At 42.4% G+C, this 12,633-nt stretch overlaps 1 protein-coding gene across 2 annotated transcripts in view; it reads left to right on the top strand.

The window, feature by feature from the left end:
- C9H16orf78 (chromosome 9 C16orf78 homolog) overlaps nt 1-11,247 on the top strand; it is a 56,811-nt gene extending 45,564 nt beyond the window's left edge. For both annotated transcript variants that reach the window (XM_069739996.1, XM_069739995.1), the window contains 2 exons: nt 6,877-7,246; nt 11,011-11,247. In XM_069739996.1, the coding sequence (XP_069596097.1) occupies nt 6,877-7,246; nt 11,011-11,164 (524 nt within the window). In that variant the 3' untranslated portion in view covers nt 11,165-11,247. The remainder of the gene's footprint in view (nt 1-6,876; nt 7,247-11,010) is intronic.
- The last annotated feature ends 1,386 nt before the right edge of the window (nt 11,248-12,633 follow it).

Raw genomic sequence — 12,633 nt, 5'->3', positions numbered from 1 at the left:
GGAATGTTAAAAATAGTAAAAAACAAAAACCCTGCTATACTCACCCTCCGTTGTCCGCTCACGCCTGCCGCCATCTTCCTTTCCCAGCGATGCATTGCGAAATTACCCAGAAGACCTAGCGGTCTTGCGAGACCGCTAAGTCATCTAGGTAATTTCGCAATGCATCCTGGGAACGCAAGAGGGCGGCAGCCACGCGCCCATCGACACAGTGCCGTTGGATCCCAGGAGGCGGAGAGACGGGACGCTGAGGAGCAGCGACAAGAATGGTGAGTATGTTAAACTACAAGAGGCCCTCGGATCGTTAGGTGAGTATGTTTACTTTTTATTTTTTAAACTGTGACATACGTGGCTGGGTAATATACTACGTGGCTGGGTAATATACTACGTGGCTCTGTGCTGTATACTACGTCGCTGTGCAATATACTATGTGGCTCTGTGCTGTATACTACGTAACTGGGCAATATACTACGTAACTGGGCAATATATTACGTGGCTCTGTGCTGTATACTACGTAACTGGGCAATATACTACGTGACTGGGCAATATACTACATCACTGGGCAATATACTACGTGACTGGGCAATATACTACGTCGCTGGGCAATATACTACATCACTGGGCAATATACTACGTGGCTCTGTGCTGTATACGACGTTGCTGTGCAATATACTATGTGGCTCTGTGCTGTATACTACGTGGGCTGTGAAATATACTACGTCACTGGGCAATATACTATGTGGCTGTGCTATATACTACGTGGCTGGACAATATACTACGTGGCTGGGCTATATACTACGTGGCTGGGCAATATACTTCATCACTGGGCAATATACTACATCGCTGTGCTATATACTACGTGGGCTGGGCAATATATTACGTGGGCTGGGCAATATACTACGTGGCTGGGCAATATACTACGTGACTGGGCAATATATTACGTGGGCTGAGCAATATACTACGTGGCTGGGCAATATACTATGTCGCTGGGCAATATATTATGTGGCTGGGCAATATACTATGTCGCTGGGCAATATACTACGTGGCTGGGCAATATACTACGTGGCTGGGCAATATACTATGTCGCTGGGCAATATACTACGTCGCTGGGCAATATATTACGTGGACATGCATATTCTAGAATACCCGATACGTTAGAATCGGGCCACCATCTAGTACATTTATATGAATATAAAGTATTTGGGAAGTTCTTGAGTAAGACACTTAGGGAAGTTCCCGATGTATAAGTTTACAATACTAGACAGGCAAAAAAAAGTTTGTATTTTAAGGGAGCCCTCCTAATTTATACCCCCTGACAGAAGTCAGAATACTCCCAACTGTAGTGACACGTGATTCTAAAATAAAATTTTCCAGACAATGAAAAGTTAAGTTATCTGTAAAATCATGTACATTTTTTATTTCAATCAACAGCATAGCACAAGGACATAAGATTGGATAAAACAGTTCAGAAATGAAGGTTAACAGAACAAATGTAAATCACTAAAATAAATTGGAGCTTTACACCACACACAATTACTGACATCCAGAAAAAAATGATGATAATTGAGGTTTAAAGATAACAATGAGCTTATATAGAAACACTTACGAAATTAATTTTAGTATTATATTTTGTAATTATACAATAGTATTAGAAAATAATATGAAATACATTGGCTTTTAGCAGCACAGAAATAATTGCAGTTCATAAGTAACCATAGACTGGAAAACAAAGACTTTTTCTTGGTAAAATTCTGTAGGTTATTAGTATTGCCCATAACAAGAACTTTCATTCTGAAACTTGGAGATAAATAGTACTTCAGGTTCCTCTTCGAGTGGGGTTGCTAGAGCTGTTGATAAAATACCCAAAACCCAAAACAGAGCTAGAACATGACCAGACATTGGACTTATCTGTCATCTAAATGTGGGTGTAGCTATAGGAGGGGCATATGTGATGTCAGTGAGTACTGGCAAGTGAAGACTGGCAACTCTTAATACGTTCTCCACAGACAGGCTTTGCACTAGTCACTCCATCTAGCAGCTCCCGGGTGGTGCCCTCACTTTCACTCTTTAACCCCTGTACAGGGATCTGGACATACACAAGGACCCCTGGGTTGGGTCCACGGAGTGGCTGCTGGTCAATGGAGAGAGCTGGCAGAGGGTAGTCAGAAAGCTGCATTACAACCAGGAGGTTAGGAACAGGAACACAAGTGTCAGGCAGAAGGATGGTCTAAACACAGGAATCAAACAGGTTGAATAGCATTGGAAGATCAATAATGAACCAGAACAAGTAAAAATTATAGCTGTTCTTCTAAGCCAGTGTTCCCCAACTCCGGTCCTCAAGAGCCACCAACAGGTCAGGTTTTCAGGATTTCCATTGTATTGCTCAGATGATAATTGCAGAACCTGCACAGGCAACAAGTCAATCACCTGGGCAATCCTGAAATCATGACCTGTTGGGTGGCTCTTGAGGACTGGAGTTGGGGAACGCTGTTCTAAGCAATAAGCTGGGAGTTTTAGTAGGGTGTGGTGCTGATTCATTGACCACATGAGGAAGCTGATTACTCCCAATGCAAAGTGCAATACACAGTAAATACAATATGTTTCGGATCAGACCATTGACCTCCATCAGATGCACAGATTGCTGCAAGAAAACCAGTGTCCTGTATGTAGATCCACACCCTATCAATAGCGGATCCCCGAGCTTTTGAGGAAGGTCAATGGTCTGCCCGAAATGAAGTGCATTTACTGTGGATTGCATCTGTAAATAAAGCATCTCGATTGTCATTCCTTGATGAGTTCTTCATAACATTGTGATTGTGCACTACTTGTGTACCATCTACACGGGAGTACTGTCCACTGGACAGAGCTTCTGGTCATGACATCTTATCCATCACCAGTGCACAGAGGTGTATCTTCTAGGTTTTATGTCAGTTGGGGCAAGGATTCAGTTTGCTCCCCGCTCAATTCCTTTGAGCAGTTGTCAGGTGACCACTTGTATCCTGACAAGCTGCTTTTTCTATTTCTCTCAATGTTCAGGAAGAGTTGTCACGTGAATGTAAGTATGCAAATCACATATAAGTGATCATGGGATGACCACTGGAACCAGGAAGCAGAGCTGAGTCATGACTGGTTTTCTGAAGGTTTCAAGTGGTTTTAGAATTGCCCGTGAAATCTGTCAATGTCTTAAGGCAGTGTTTCTCAACTCCAGTCCTCAAGACCCCACAACAGGTCATGTTTTCAGGATTTCCTTAGTATTGCGTAGGCGATGGAATTAATGCTTGGGCAGGTGATGAAATTATCACCTGTGCAATACCAAGGAAATCCTGAAAACGTGACCTGTTGTGGGGTCTCGAGGACTGGAGTTGAGAAACACTGTCTTAAGGGTGTTCCGGTGATCTCATAATCTGGGGGCCTTCCAGACATTCCCAGAGAGTTGACTATCATAATTAAAAATGACACTTGATAGGCGGGAGTCTCATTGGGACCCAGGAGCTTCAAGTGACGCCTTTGCATGCAAGATATAATTCCTAATTCTGATTTTTTCAGTTTTCTTAAAAAAATCTATTTCTACCTGAAAACCACAAACATGTAGGTGAGAGATTACTGAGAAGAACATGTTACGTAGTTTTACTGAAAAGATGGCTTGGAAGACTACTGTGTATAGAATGGTCCTAATCTTAACATATGAGTATCTAATCAGCTCATATCAACATGAATGTTCAAATAGGTTAATTGACATGTGATGTTTATTATATTAATATTTGTGTTGAGTATTTGTACATTAATATGCCGAGCTCCGGGGGTAACTAAGATGAGTAAATTATTAAAGACACATAATGAGAATAAAATCTGTCAAAGGCAGCTTGTGATGGATCCCATGTGTCAAAAGAATATTAGTCTTTATATCTCGGAGAATAAGTATGAAAACATCAACAAAATTCAATAAAAGTTATTAAAAGTAATTAATACAGTTAAATTTGCTATCCATATTGTGAATGTTTATAAATATTGGTCCTCGACTTTTAGCTCATTGGCACTTGATGTTTAGCATGCATACATGCTACATTAACCCCTTTCTTCCATAGCACATAGTAGTATTAGTTACCTATTTTGGGTATGGGAGTATGTAGCAGGCTCAGGAGATAAGACCACTCCACAAATGGTGGGTGCTAGCTGTGTTATCCAGCCAGCACCCAGCTAGGTCCGGTCGCTGCTCTTTAATTCCTTAGAGGGGTTGTCCAGGTTTGGGGCTCAAGGCTGCAGTCAATCTATATGACTGCTGACTTGCGAATGCTCACAGAATGCAGTGCATAGATGGCACGGGAGTGGGCAAGCATGTGACCGCAAACAAGCAATTCAAGTGAGTTGAGCAAGGCCGGTCACGCCTAGTCAGTATGTGACCAGAATCATGCAAATCGCATGCTTATAGTCAAGCTGCACCAGCGGATCCTAACAGTGTGTTCTGTGCACACTGTAAGGATTTACAAGTCATAGAGTGATTTCAGACTTCAGCCTCAAGTCTGAACAACTCCATTCCTTTGTAAATATCTTACAGTGGCATCTAAGATGTGAAATCCTGCCCAGGTATCTGCTCAGGTCCTTATGGCTACTGATGGCTTTTGTTACCTCAATATTGGTTTTCATGTCAAACCCAGCTGTAGGCTAGGCTACACAGGAGAACATCATTTTTCTTATTTAAAAAAATAGCATAAGTCCAAGACTTATAATCAAAAAAATATTATTCTGTTAGTCAATTTAAAGGGAGCATGTCAATGATAGTTTCAGAGAAAGAAATACCTGGCTGCAGTTTCGGCAGCATGAATCAGATGGCAGTTTCCCTTTAAAAGAACATTATATTAAGACAATAAAAACTTACACTATATAAAACAGAAACACAATATCAGGAAAAATCTAGAGGATGAGAGGGAATATAGGCCACCTGCGTAGCGAGGGTTCAGTACAAGTAGACAGTATACAGATAACTTCACGTAAGTAAAACAGGTCACAGGACACGAATGAACCTCTCAACAGCTTTGCCACATGGCAAGACTTGGGAGGAACGGATCATTTTTTGACTCTTGGAAAACAAAAAATATGATAGAATAATTATTCTATAATATACAGAGCCCCTAAGTGCTAGAAGAGCAGAATCGCCCACATGTGACCTCATTTTGACAATTATACCCCTTTGGGAATTTATCTATAGGTGTAGTGACGATTTTGACTCCATGGGTATTTTCCAGAAACAAGCAACAGTGGATGTTACTGAGTGAAAATTGCAAATCTGTCATTGTAGTGACCAGTATGTTGCAGTGACCAGTACATTGTAGTCACCAGTACATTATAGTGACCAGTACATTGTGATCAGCCCGTGCATCTGTAAACGTTGAACCGGTAAACTAAGTGGCCTCTCATTGCTACAGAAATGCCAAACAGGGATATGCAGTGAGGTTTAGGTACACTATGATGCTCAGAAGCGAAAAGGGCATTTGGATTTGGGAGCGCAGAATTTGCTGAATTTCTTTTGGGGGGTGAAGCCATATCGCTTTTCCAAGCCTTTGTACTATTAGTAACATGGAAGCTCCCTATATTTCCAATAAAAGATGACAGACCTGAATGAGGGCTTGCTTTTTTTGTGGATTGAGTTAAAGCTTTTATTGGGAACATTTTACATAACATTTTGTATCACATTTATCTGGCACTCTTCGCTGAGCACTTACATTGGGGTTTCTGTCTAAATATCAGGAAGATGTGATTCAGATGAAATCCTGAGGGATTCATCCACTATAATGAGGCAGCAGAGTTACTCTGGACTCTGTCTGGCCTCTGTTCAGCGGTGTTCTTCTTTTCATTGGTGCACAAAACTGTGGCTGATGGCACTCTTATGCACACCTAAAAAGATGGATACCGCCAGATCGCAGGCCAGATGGAGTTCACAGTGCCTCCATCTGTCTCATTATAAGGAGTCTTCCACCGGGGTTTCCGTCTGAATCACGTATTTCAGAGATTTACACGGAAACCCCTATGTAAGCGCTCAGCGAAGAGCGCAGGATAAATGTGAGCAGAGCTTTACTATGAGGCAGAATCAACAACTCGGCAGCAGGTGAAGAATTATGATATTTATTTTTATGCCATTCCTCGTGTGGTGTGTATGAATAGATAGCTTTATTCTTCGGGTTGATGCAATTACAGCGATAATAGATGTAAATCACACTAAAAGACGCTTTTTTAGCCAGATTAGTTTTTATATGTCCATATTTTGATAGCTATAATTTTTTCCATATTTTAACCAACAGAGTCATGCGAGGGCTTATTTTTTGTGAGAGGAGTTGATGCTTTTATTGGTTAAACCCTTTCAATCAGCACTAGCACCGATTGTGGATGTTGGCCCAGGGTGTTGGTTCTCATATAGCGCTAACAACTACTTTTGATCGTGCCGGCGCTCGGAACAGGGACGCACGATCATCACGCCATACATGTATGGTAGTTTGCAGAAAGGCACCTACCGCAGTACTGTACATGTACGGCGGATGTCAAGAAGGGGTTAAAGAAGTTTTCCAGGAAATAAAAAAAAATGCATTTAAAATAGTAGCAATTTGTGTATCCAAAATCTTAGATTAATTTTGTGCTTCTTTATTCTAACACCCGAAGTACAGTAGTTCTTCCATCTCAACTGTCCAGATATCAGTGCACTGAAGGCATCTGGCTGTCTTCTTCTCTCTCACCTTAAGCCAAACCCTTTTGGTCCAGCCTTCTCAGCAATATCGGCAATATCAAAGGTTATTCAGCCCCCAGCTCTCAAACAGTTTTTATTAAAAAAAAGTTATTATTTTCTATCCAAAAAAATGTTTTTGTGACAGTTTATTATTTCTATCTCAGATAAAAGGATAAATAAGGAGTCGGATATGTCCTTCAGCGGATTGGATATCGGTTTAGATATGGGCACCTCAAGACCTGCTCTTGGAATAACACCGAAAAGTTCCACCTTGCTCAAGAGTTCAAACCTGCACACTAGAAGAAGTACCTTGAGATGGCTAGCCCCGGAGCTCAGCCAAATCTCCATCCAAGAACGTGATGTAATGCTTCCACAGCTACGTAAATTATCCGTAGACAAGTTTCAATGTCATTCTTCATCTACTGATTTGGCTTTAAAGACAACACTTGAAGAGCTGATTTTCAAAGTCTGGCAAGACAAGTGTAAGAAACACGTAAATTCCTACATTACACCGGACGAGGCGCTAAGATGCAGGTAAATGAGACACAGATTTTGCAACTCATAATCTTACAACTTTGCTCCTTTTTGGGATCTACATTTCCCACTTGTGATTTAAGGAGTTGTCCCACTAAATACATTTATCATCTATCCGCCAGATTGGCGATACATGCATGATTGAAGGAGGTCCAACTGCTGGGATTCCCACAGATCCAGAGTTCCCATAGTCTTCTTTGTGAATGGAACTATGAATGGGGCACATTATTGGCCACCACTCAATTCACTTCTACGGAATTGCGATCTCTGTCCATAAATATAGAAGTGAATGGAGCAGTGGTCCATGAATATCACTGACACAACGATTTTGGAACCCCCCTTCCCGGGATCAGCATGGACCAAAGCAATCATTGGATAAGTGATAAATATATTTATTGGAAAAAAACCTTTAAGCCCATCATGACCAATGACATATAAAAACGTCCTTGGTCGAGTCCCGGAATATTCTGCGGGCTCCTGCTCTGAGCATGCATCTTTCCCTGCACATGACTGGGCGCTGATGGGTTGTCATGACAGCTGAGGGTCTGCAGAAGACCCTTGTGTCTGTTATTGAGAGCCTATTGAGAGCCTCCATTGAGAATCTCCTCATAGGAGATCAGGATTTATGCTACAAGTCCTACTATGTGTAGGACAGGTCATAGCTGCTAGCACGCGATATGGTAAAATCAATGGTATCACTCAAAAATACAACCTGTCCCTCAAATAACAAGCCCTCATACAGCCATATTGATGGAAAAATATTAAACTTATGGCTCTGGGGAAAAATGGGGGCAAAAAACAAAAATGCAAAATTAGAAAATGTCTCAGGGGTGAAGGGGATAAGGTATTATCCTGATAGGGGTTTTCTCATCATCATAAATGGGTAAAACTCATTGCAAAGGTTACCTGCCACCCCTGCAGTCTATCATTTTACTAAGAAAATCCTGTTACAAAACAGAGCAGCTCAAATTTGACATAACCCCCCAGTGCAAACATAGATGTTAACATAGATATCACAAAAATGGAGGTAAACAATAAAATATAGGGCATTTTGTACCTAAATGTATGTGTCTTTTGTTAAAACTTTTTCAACGTGGTTAGTTTTAAAATGTAGGAACCGTTTGCCTTTCTTAGCCTTTATGTATCACTGTACTTAAGAGAACTTGTAGAAATTTGAAGAAACACCACAAACCATTTATATGACTATGCAGCCCTTTAAAATATAAGCCAATTGATCCATTTTCTGGCCCCAAAGCGATGCTCCCGCAGCAAGAAATCATGTTTGGAAGTTCAGTTTAGAAGTGCATTGGGGTGCAAAAATGCACTTACATTTCTTCAGCCTCCGCTGTATTTCTTAACTATCAGCACGCTCTTCTGCTTGATTGACAGGTAATTTTCCCTGTTATGTGGACAAATGACCTAACAATCAGCCAGAGGAGGGTGGTGCTAGGTAGGTGTTGTGCTCACCTGGTAAAGTGGATCCACAAAGCCACAGGTCAGGGTGAACACACAGACCCAGGGCACAGCAGCTGAGAGGAACGGGCAGCGTCGGACTGGAGTGTCAGAGGCCCGTTTGAAATAAAGAATCTTCTCTTAATTACTATCAGAGAGAATAAATGACTGCCATACACAACACAATCCACTATACCAAGGCCATTAATATCACATACAAGAGAAAAATACTGCCACACCATGACCAGACTACATATCACCACCACATAGTGACCAATAATACCACATATGAGAAATACCACTACAGTATGACCAAACTACATATTACTACCACATGGTGACGGAATAATGTGACATACAAGGAACAAATACCACCATAACATGACCAGACCACATGTTACCACACAATGGTGACCGAATAATACCACATACTGTACAAGAGATAAATGTCACCACATTGTGAGCAGACCAAATATTGCCAGCATATAGAGACCAATTAATGCCACATACAATAAGGAAATGTTGCCACAGCATGACTGGACTACAAATTACCATCACATAGTGATAGAATAATACCACATACAAATGACTATTACTGCCACTCCATGACTGGACTACATATTACCACCTCATAGTGACCGAATAATACCACATACAAGGATACAAGGGACAAATACCACCACACCATGACCAGACCACATATTACCACCACATAGTGACCAAATAATACCACTTACAGGGAACAAATATTGGCACACCATGACTGGACTACATATTACCATCACATAGTAGTAGAATAATACCACATACTGCACAAGTGAGAAATACTGCCACACCATGACCAGACCACATATTACCAGCATATAGCGACCAAATAATTCCACATACAAGGGAGAAATACCGCCACACCATGACCAGACCATATAGTGATTGAATAAAACCACAAATAAGAGACATATACTGCTACACCATGACCAGACCACATATTACCATCACATAGTGGCCATGTTAACTATTGCAGTGCAGACTTTCTGCACCGCAAACATTTCAACTGACTGTGTATCCTCGGACACACATTCATTTGAAATCAGCGAACCCCCCCACTAGGTCCTACTCGGGGGCCTGCCAAGGACCTGTGCCCACCAGAGAATCGTCTGGTGTCCCGGGGCTCCAGTCCAACCCTGAGCATGGGGGTTTAAAGAGGATTTAGATAACTGGCTATGCTGGACAGCAGACAAACAGACAATGCAGGACACGCATGGAAGCCACAGAACCAGGAGGGCATATGTAGGAAGGCAGTGGGTCTAAAGCGGTCACACAGGTATAAGTATTGCAAACAGACTCCAAAAACAGTTTAAGATATTCACAACAAACAATGGATTAAATGACAGGAGATGCAAACAGATTCTACTTACTAACAGTCCAAGGGGCTTATGGCAAATGGTGAGTTAACAAGCTGGTATAGTGTAGCGTTCTCAAGCCTCTAAGGAAATAACAGGAACCTTATTGACTTCGATATGGTAAAAGTACAAATACACAGAGTTCTAGATTAACGCTCAGGCACAGGGGTGTGTCCAAAAGGGCCTTAAAAGGTCTATGGAAATGATGCCATGAAGACACGCTGGACCAGGGGTGTCAAACTGCATTCCTCGAGGGCTGCAAACAGGTCATGTTTTCAGGATTTCCTTGTACTGCACAGGTGATAATTTAATCACCTACACAAATAATGAGTTGGTGATTAAATTATCACCTGTGCAGTACAAGGAAATCCTGAAAACATGACCTGTTTGCAGCCCTCGAGGAATGCAGTTTGACACCCCTGCGCTGGACCATTTGTGACCCGTTGTGGAGCACAGCAAAAGGAAGTGGCTATAAGGGAAGGAGGTGGAGCCTGGCAGAGATAGATGGATAACAGTCGCAAATACTGTACAAAGGCTTAGAAGCTAGAAGTGTATCATCACGCCCTTATTGACAAAACATTAAAATGCAGTTTCTCAGTGCTGGAGTATTGCTTTTTGGGTCACAAAGGCATTACCTGGTTATTTTTTAAAGGGCTATACAGTTGTATAAATGGTTTGGCTAAGTAAAAGTTCCTGACAGGTTCCCTTTAACATTGAATGGGTCGATTACCTTACTCTGATAGCAGCGGCAGGGTCTTCTGAACTTTCTTAGAAACTGATTTATGAATACATGAAACACATGAACTTTGATGTGGTCATAAATCAGCTTGTGTGCAAATTCAAAGGAACCGACAGGTTCCTGAACTCATACTGTATGTTTGCATTTACAATTACATGGTTTTTTTTCCACAGGTATCTTCGACTGACAGAAAAAAACGTCTCTTCATTGTTACAGAAGTGCAAGGAGTCAGGGATTCATGTTGATATTCACCCACATATGAAGGAGTCCGACATTGACATTAGTACGATAATGTCATCAGAAAATATTAATACGGTGTCACTGTAGTCAATGCCACTTACGCTGCAATGTGGGGACATAATGCCCTCTCAACAATAGGAGAAAAGGGGTAAATAAAGGTCCTAGAAAGCAAAAACAAATACTACTTTTATATGAGTTACCTTTCTGAGCTATTTAGTTCTGATTGAAAGAACTTACTGGTGTAACTATACATTACTAATGGATGGTTAATATATCTAATGTGTTCCCTTCTGCCTCCATCTTTATCTCCAAAATGTCCATTGCAGAGAGATGGGGAGCGCTGTGGGAAGTCTAGACCATTCCTCCCCAGCCTTTCCATTGGCATGTGGAATAGGGTGCCTAGATTCAGCGTCCCTCAATACCATGGACGGATGGATGGATGTAAATTGTAGTCGAAATCCAATGACATTTATTGTAGTATCTCTAAAACACAACGCGTTCGGGGCTCCATAGAGGCACCTTTAATTAGGTCCTGTTTCTCTGGTCACCTCCCCCATAGACACTATTCTCTCTATAAACATGGGGGAGGGAAGCAGAGACACTTATTCTATAAGTTTGGATATTAGCTAGACCTGCAGTACAAATCAGCTACTGTCACACCCGCAGGTGGCGCATGTGGTTCATGGACACACTGTGTCACATGGCCAGGCTTACCTAGGAAGAGGTGTAGCTAAGTGGCTACCGGGTGTTCACTGGAGCTCCTGATGGTGGAGTCAGACTTGAGCTGCATGTAGCCACCAGGTACCACTCCTAGGCAGTCCCTGGTACTGCGGCTGCCGACCCCAAGGGTCTGGTTGACCAACTCGGACTGGACCCTGGCTCCATTCAGACTACTCCTCAGGCAAGATTGATACTGACAATGAGTTGCAGACAGGACTGGATTGGGAGACTTTCTTTAGCAGTCAGGACAGACGGGGTACTTGTTCAGGCACTGGCCACACATGGAGCAGGAGAAAAGGTTCAGGTACTGGCTGGACAAGGACCGAGGGTTTGGGTTCAGGCACTAGCTGCACATGAACCAGGGTTCGAGGTCAGGACCTAGCCACACAAGGACCAGGGGTTTGGGTTCAGGACCTAGCCACACTAGGACCAGCACACCTAACAACTCAATAGTAGTACACTTCACTAACTAATGACTCACTGTTACTTAGGCACCTCCCTATTGGGGAGAGTGCCTTTTATACAGGATGTCTCGGGGTCATTGGCTGGGGGCAACTTAACAGGTACGTGCGATTCCCCTTCAATAGCTATGGAGCACATGCGCACTTGGTGCGCTGCCGGAACACAGACACTGGAAGCAGGAAGCATGCCAGGGAACATGCCGCACAGCCAGGGCGATGAGTATGTCGGTGTCTCCGCATGGAGGGGGAAGGGAACCATGCAGGGCTGCCAGCAATAGCGTTGCAAAGACAGAATGAACTAGGCTGACAAGTCATCAGTTTCACCTGCGTGCAAGTATAGGAAGTGACCTATGAGTTAAAAACCCGACAACGACC

The sequence above is a fragment of the Ranitomeya imitator genome, chromosome 9 (genome assembly GCF_032444005.1).
Source record: "Ranitomeya imitator isolate aRanImi1 chromosome 9, aRanImi1.pri, whole genome shotgun sequence".
Classification (NCBI taxonomy): domain Eukaryota; kingdom Metazoa; phylum Chordata; class Amphibia; order Anura; family Dendrobatidae; genus Ranitomeya; species Ranitomeya imitator.
The sequence above is the reverse complement of the archived record's forward strand: the minus strand, read 5'-3'. Positions and strand labels throughout refer to the sequence as shown.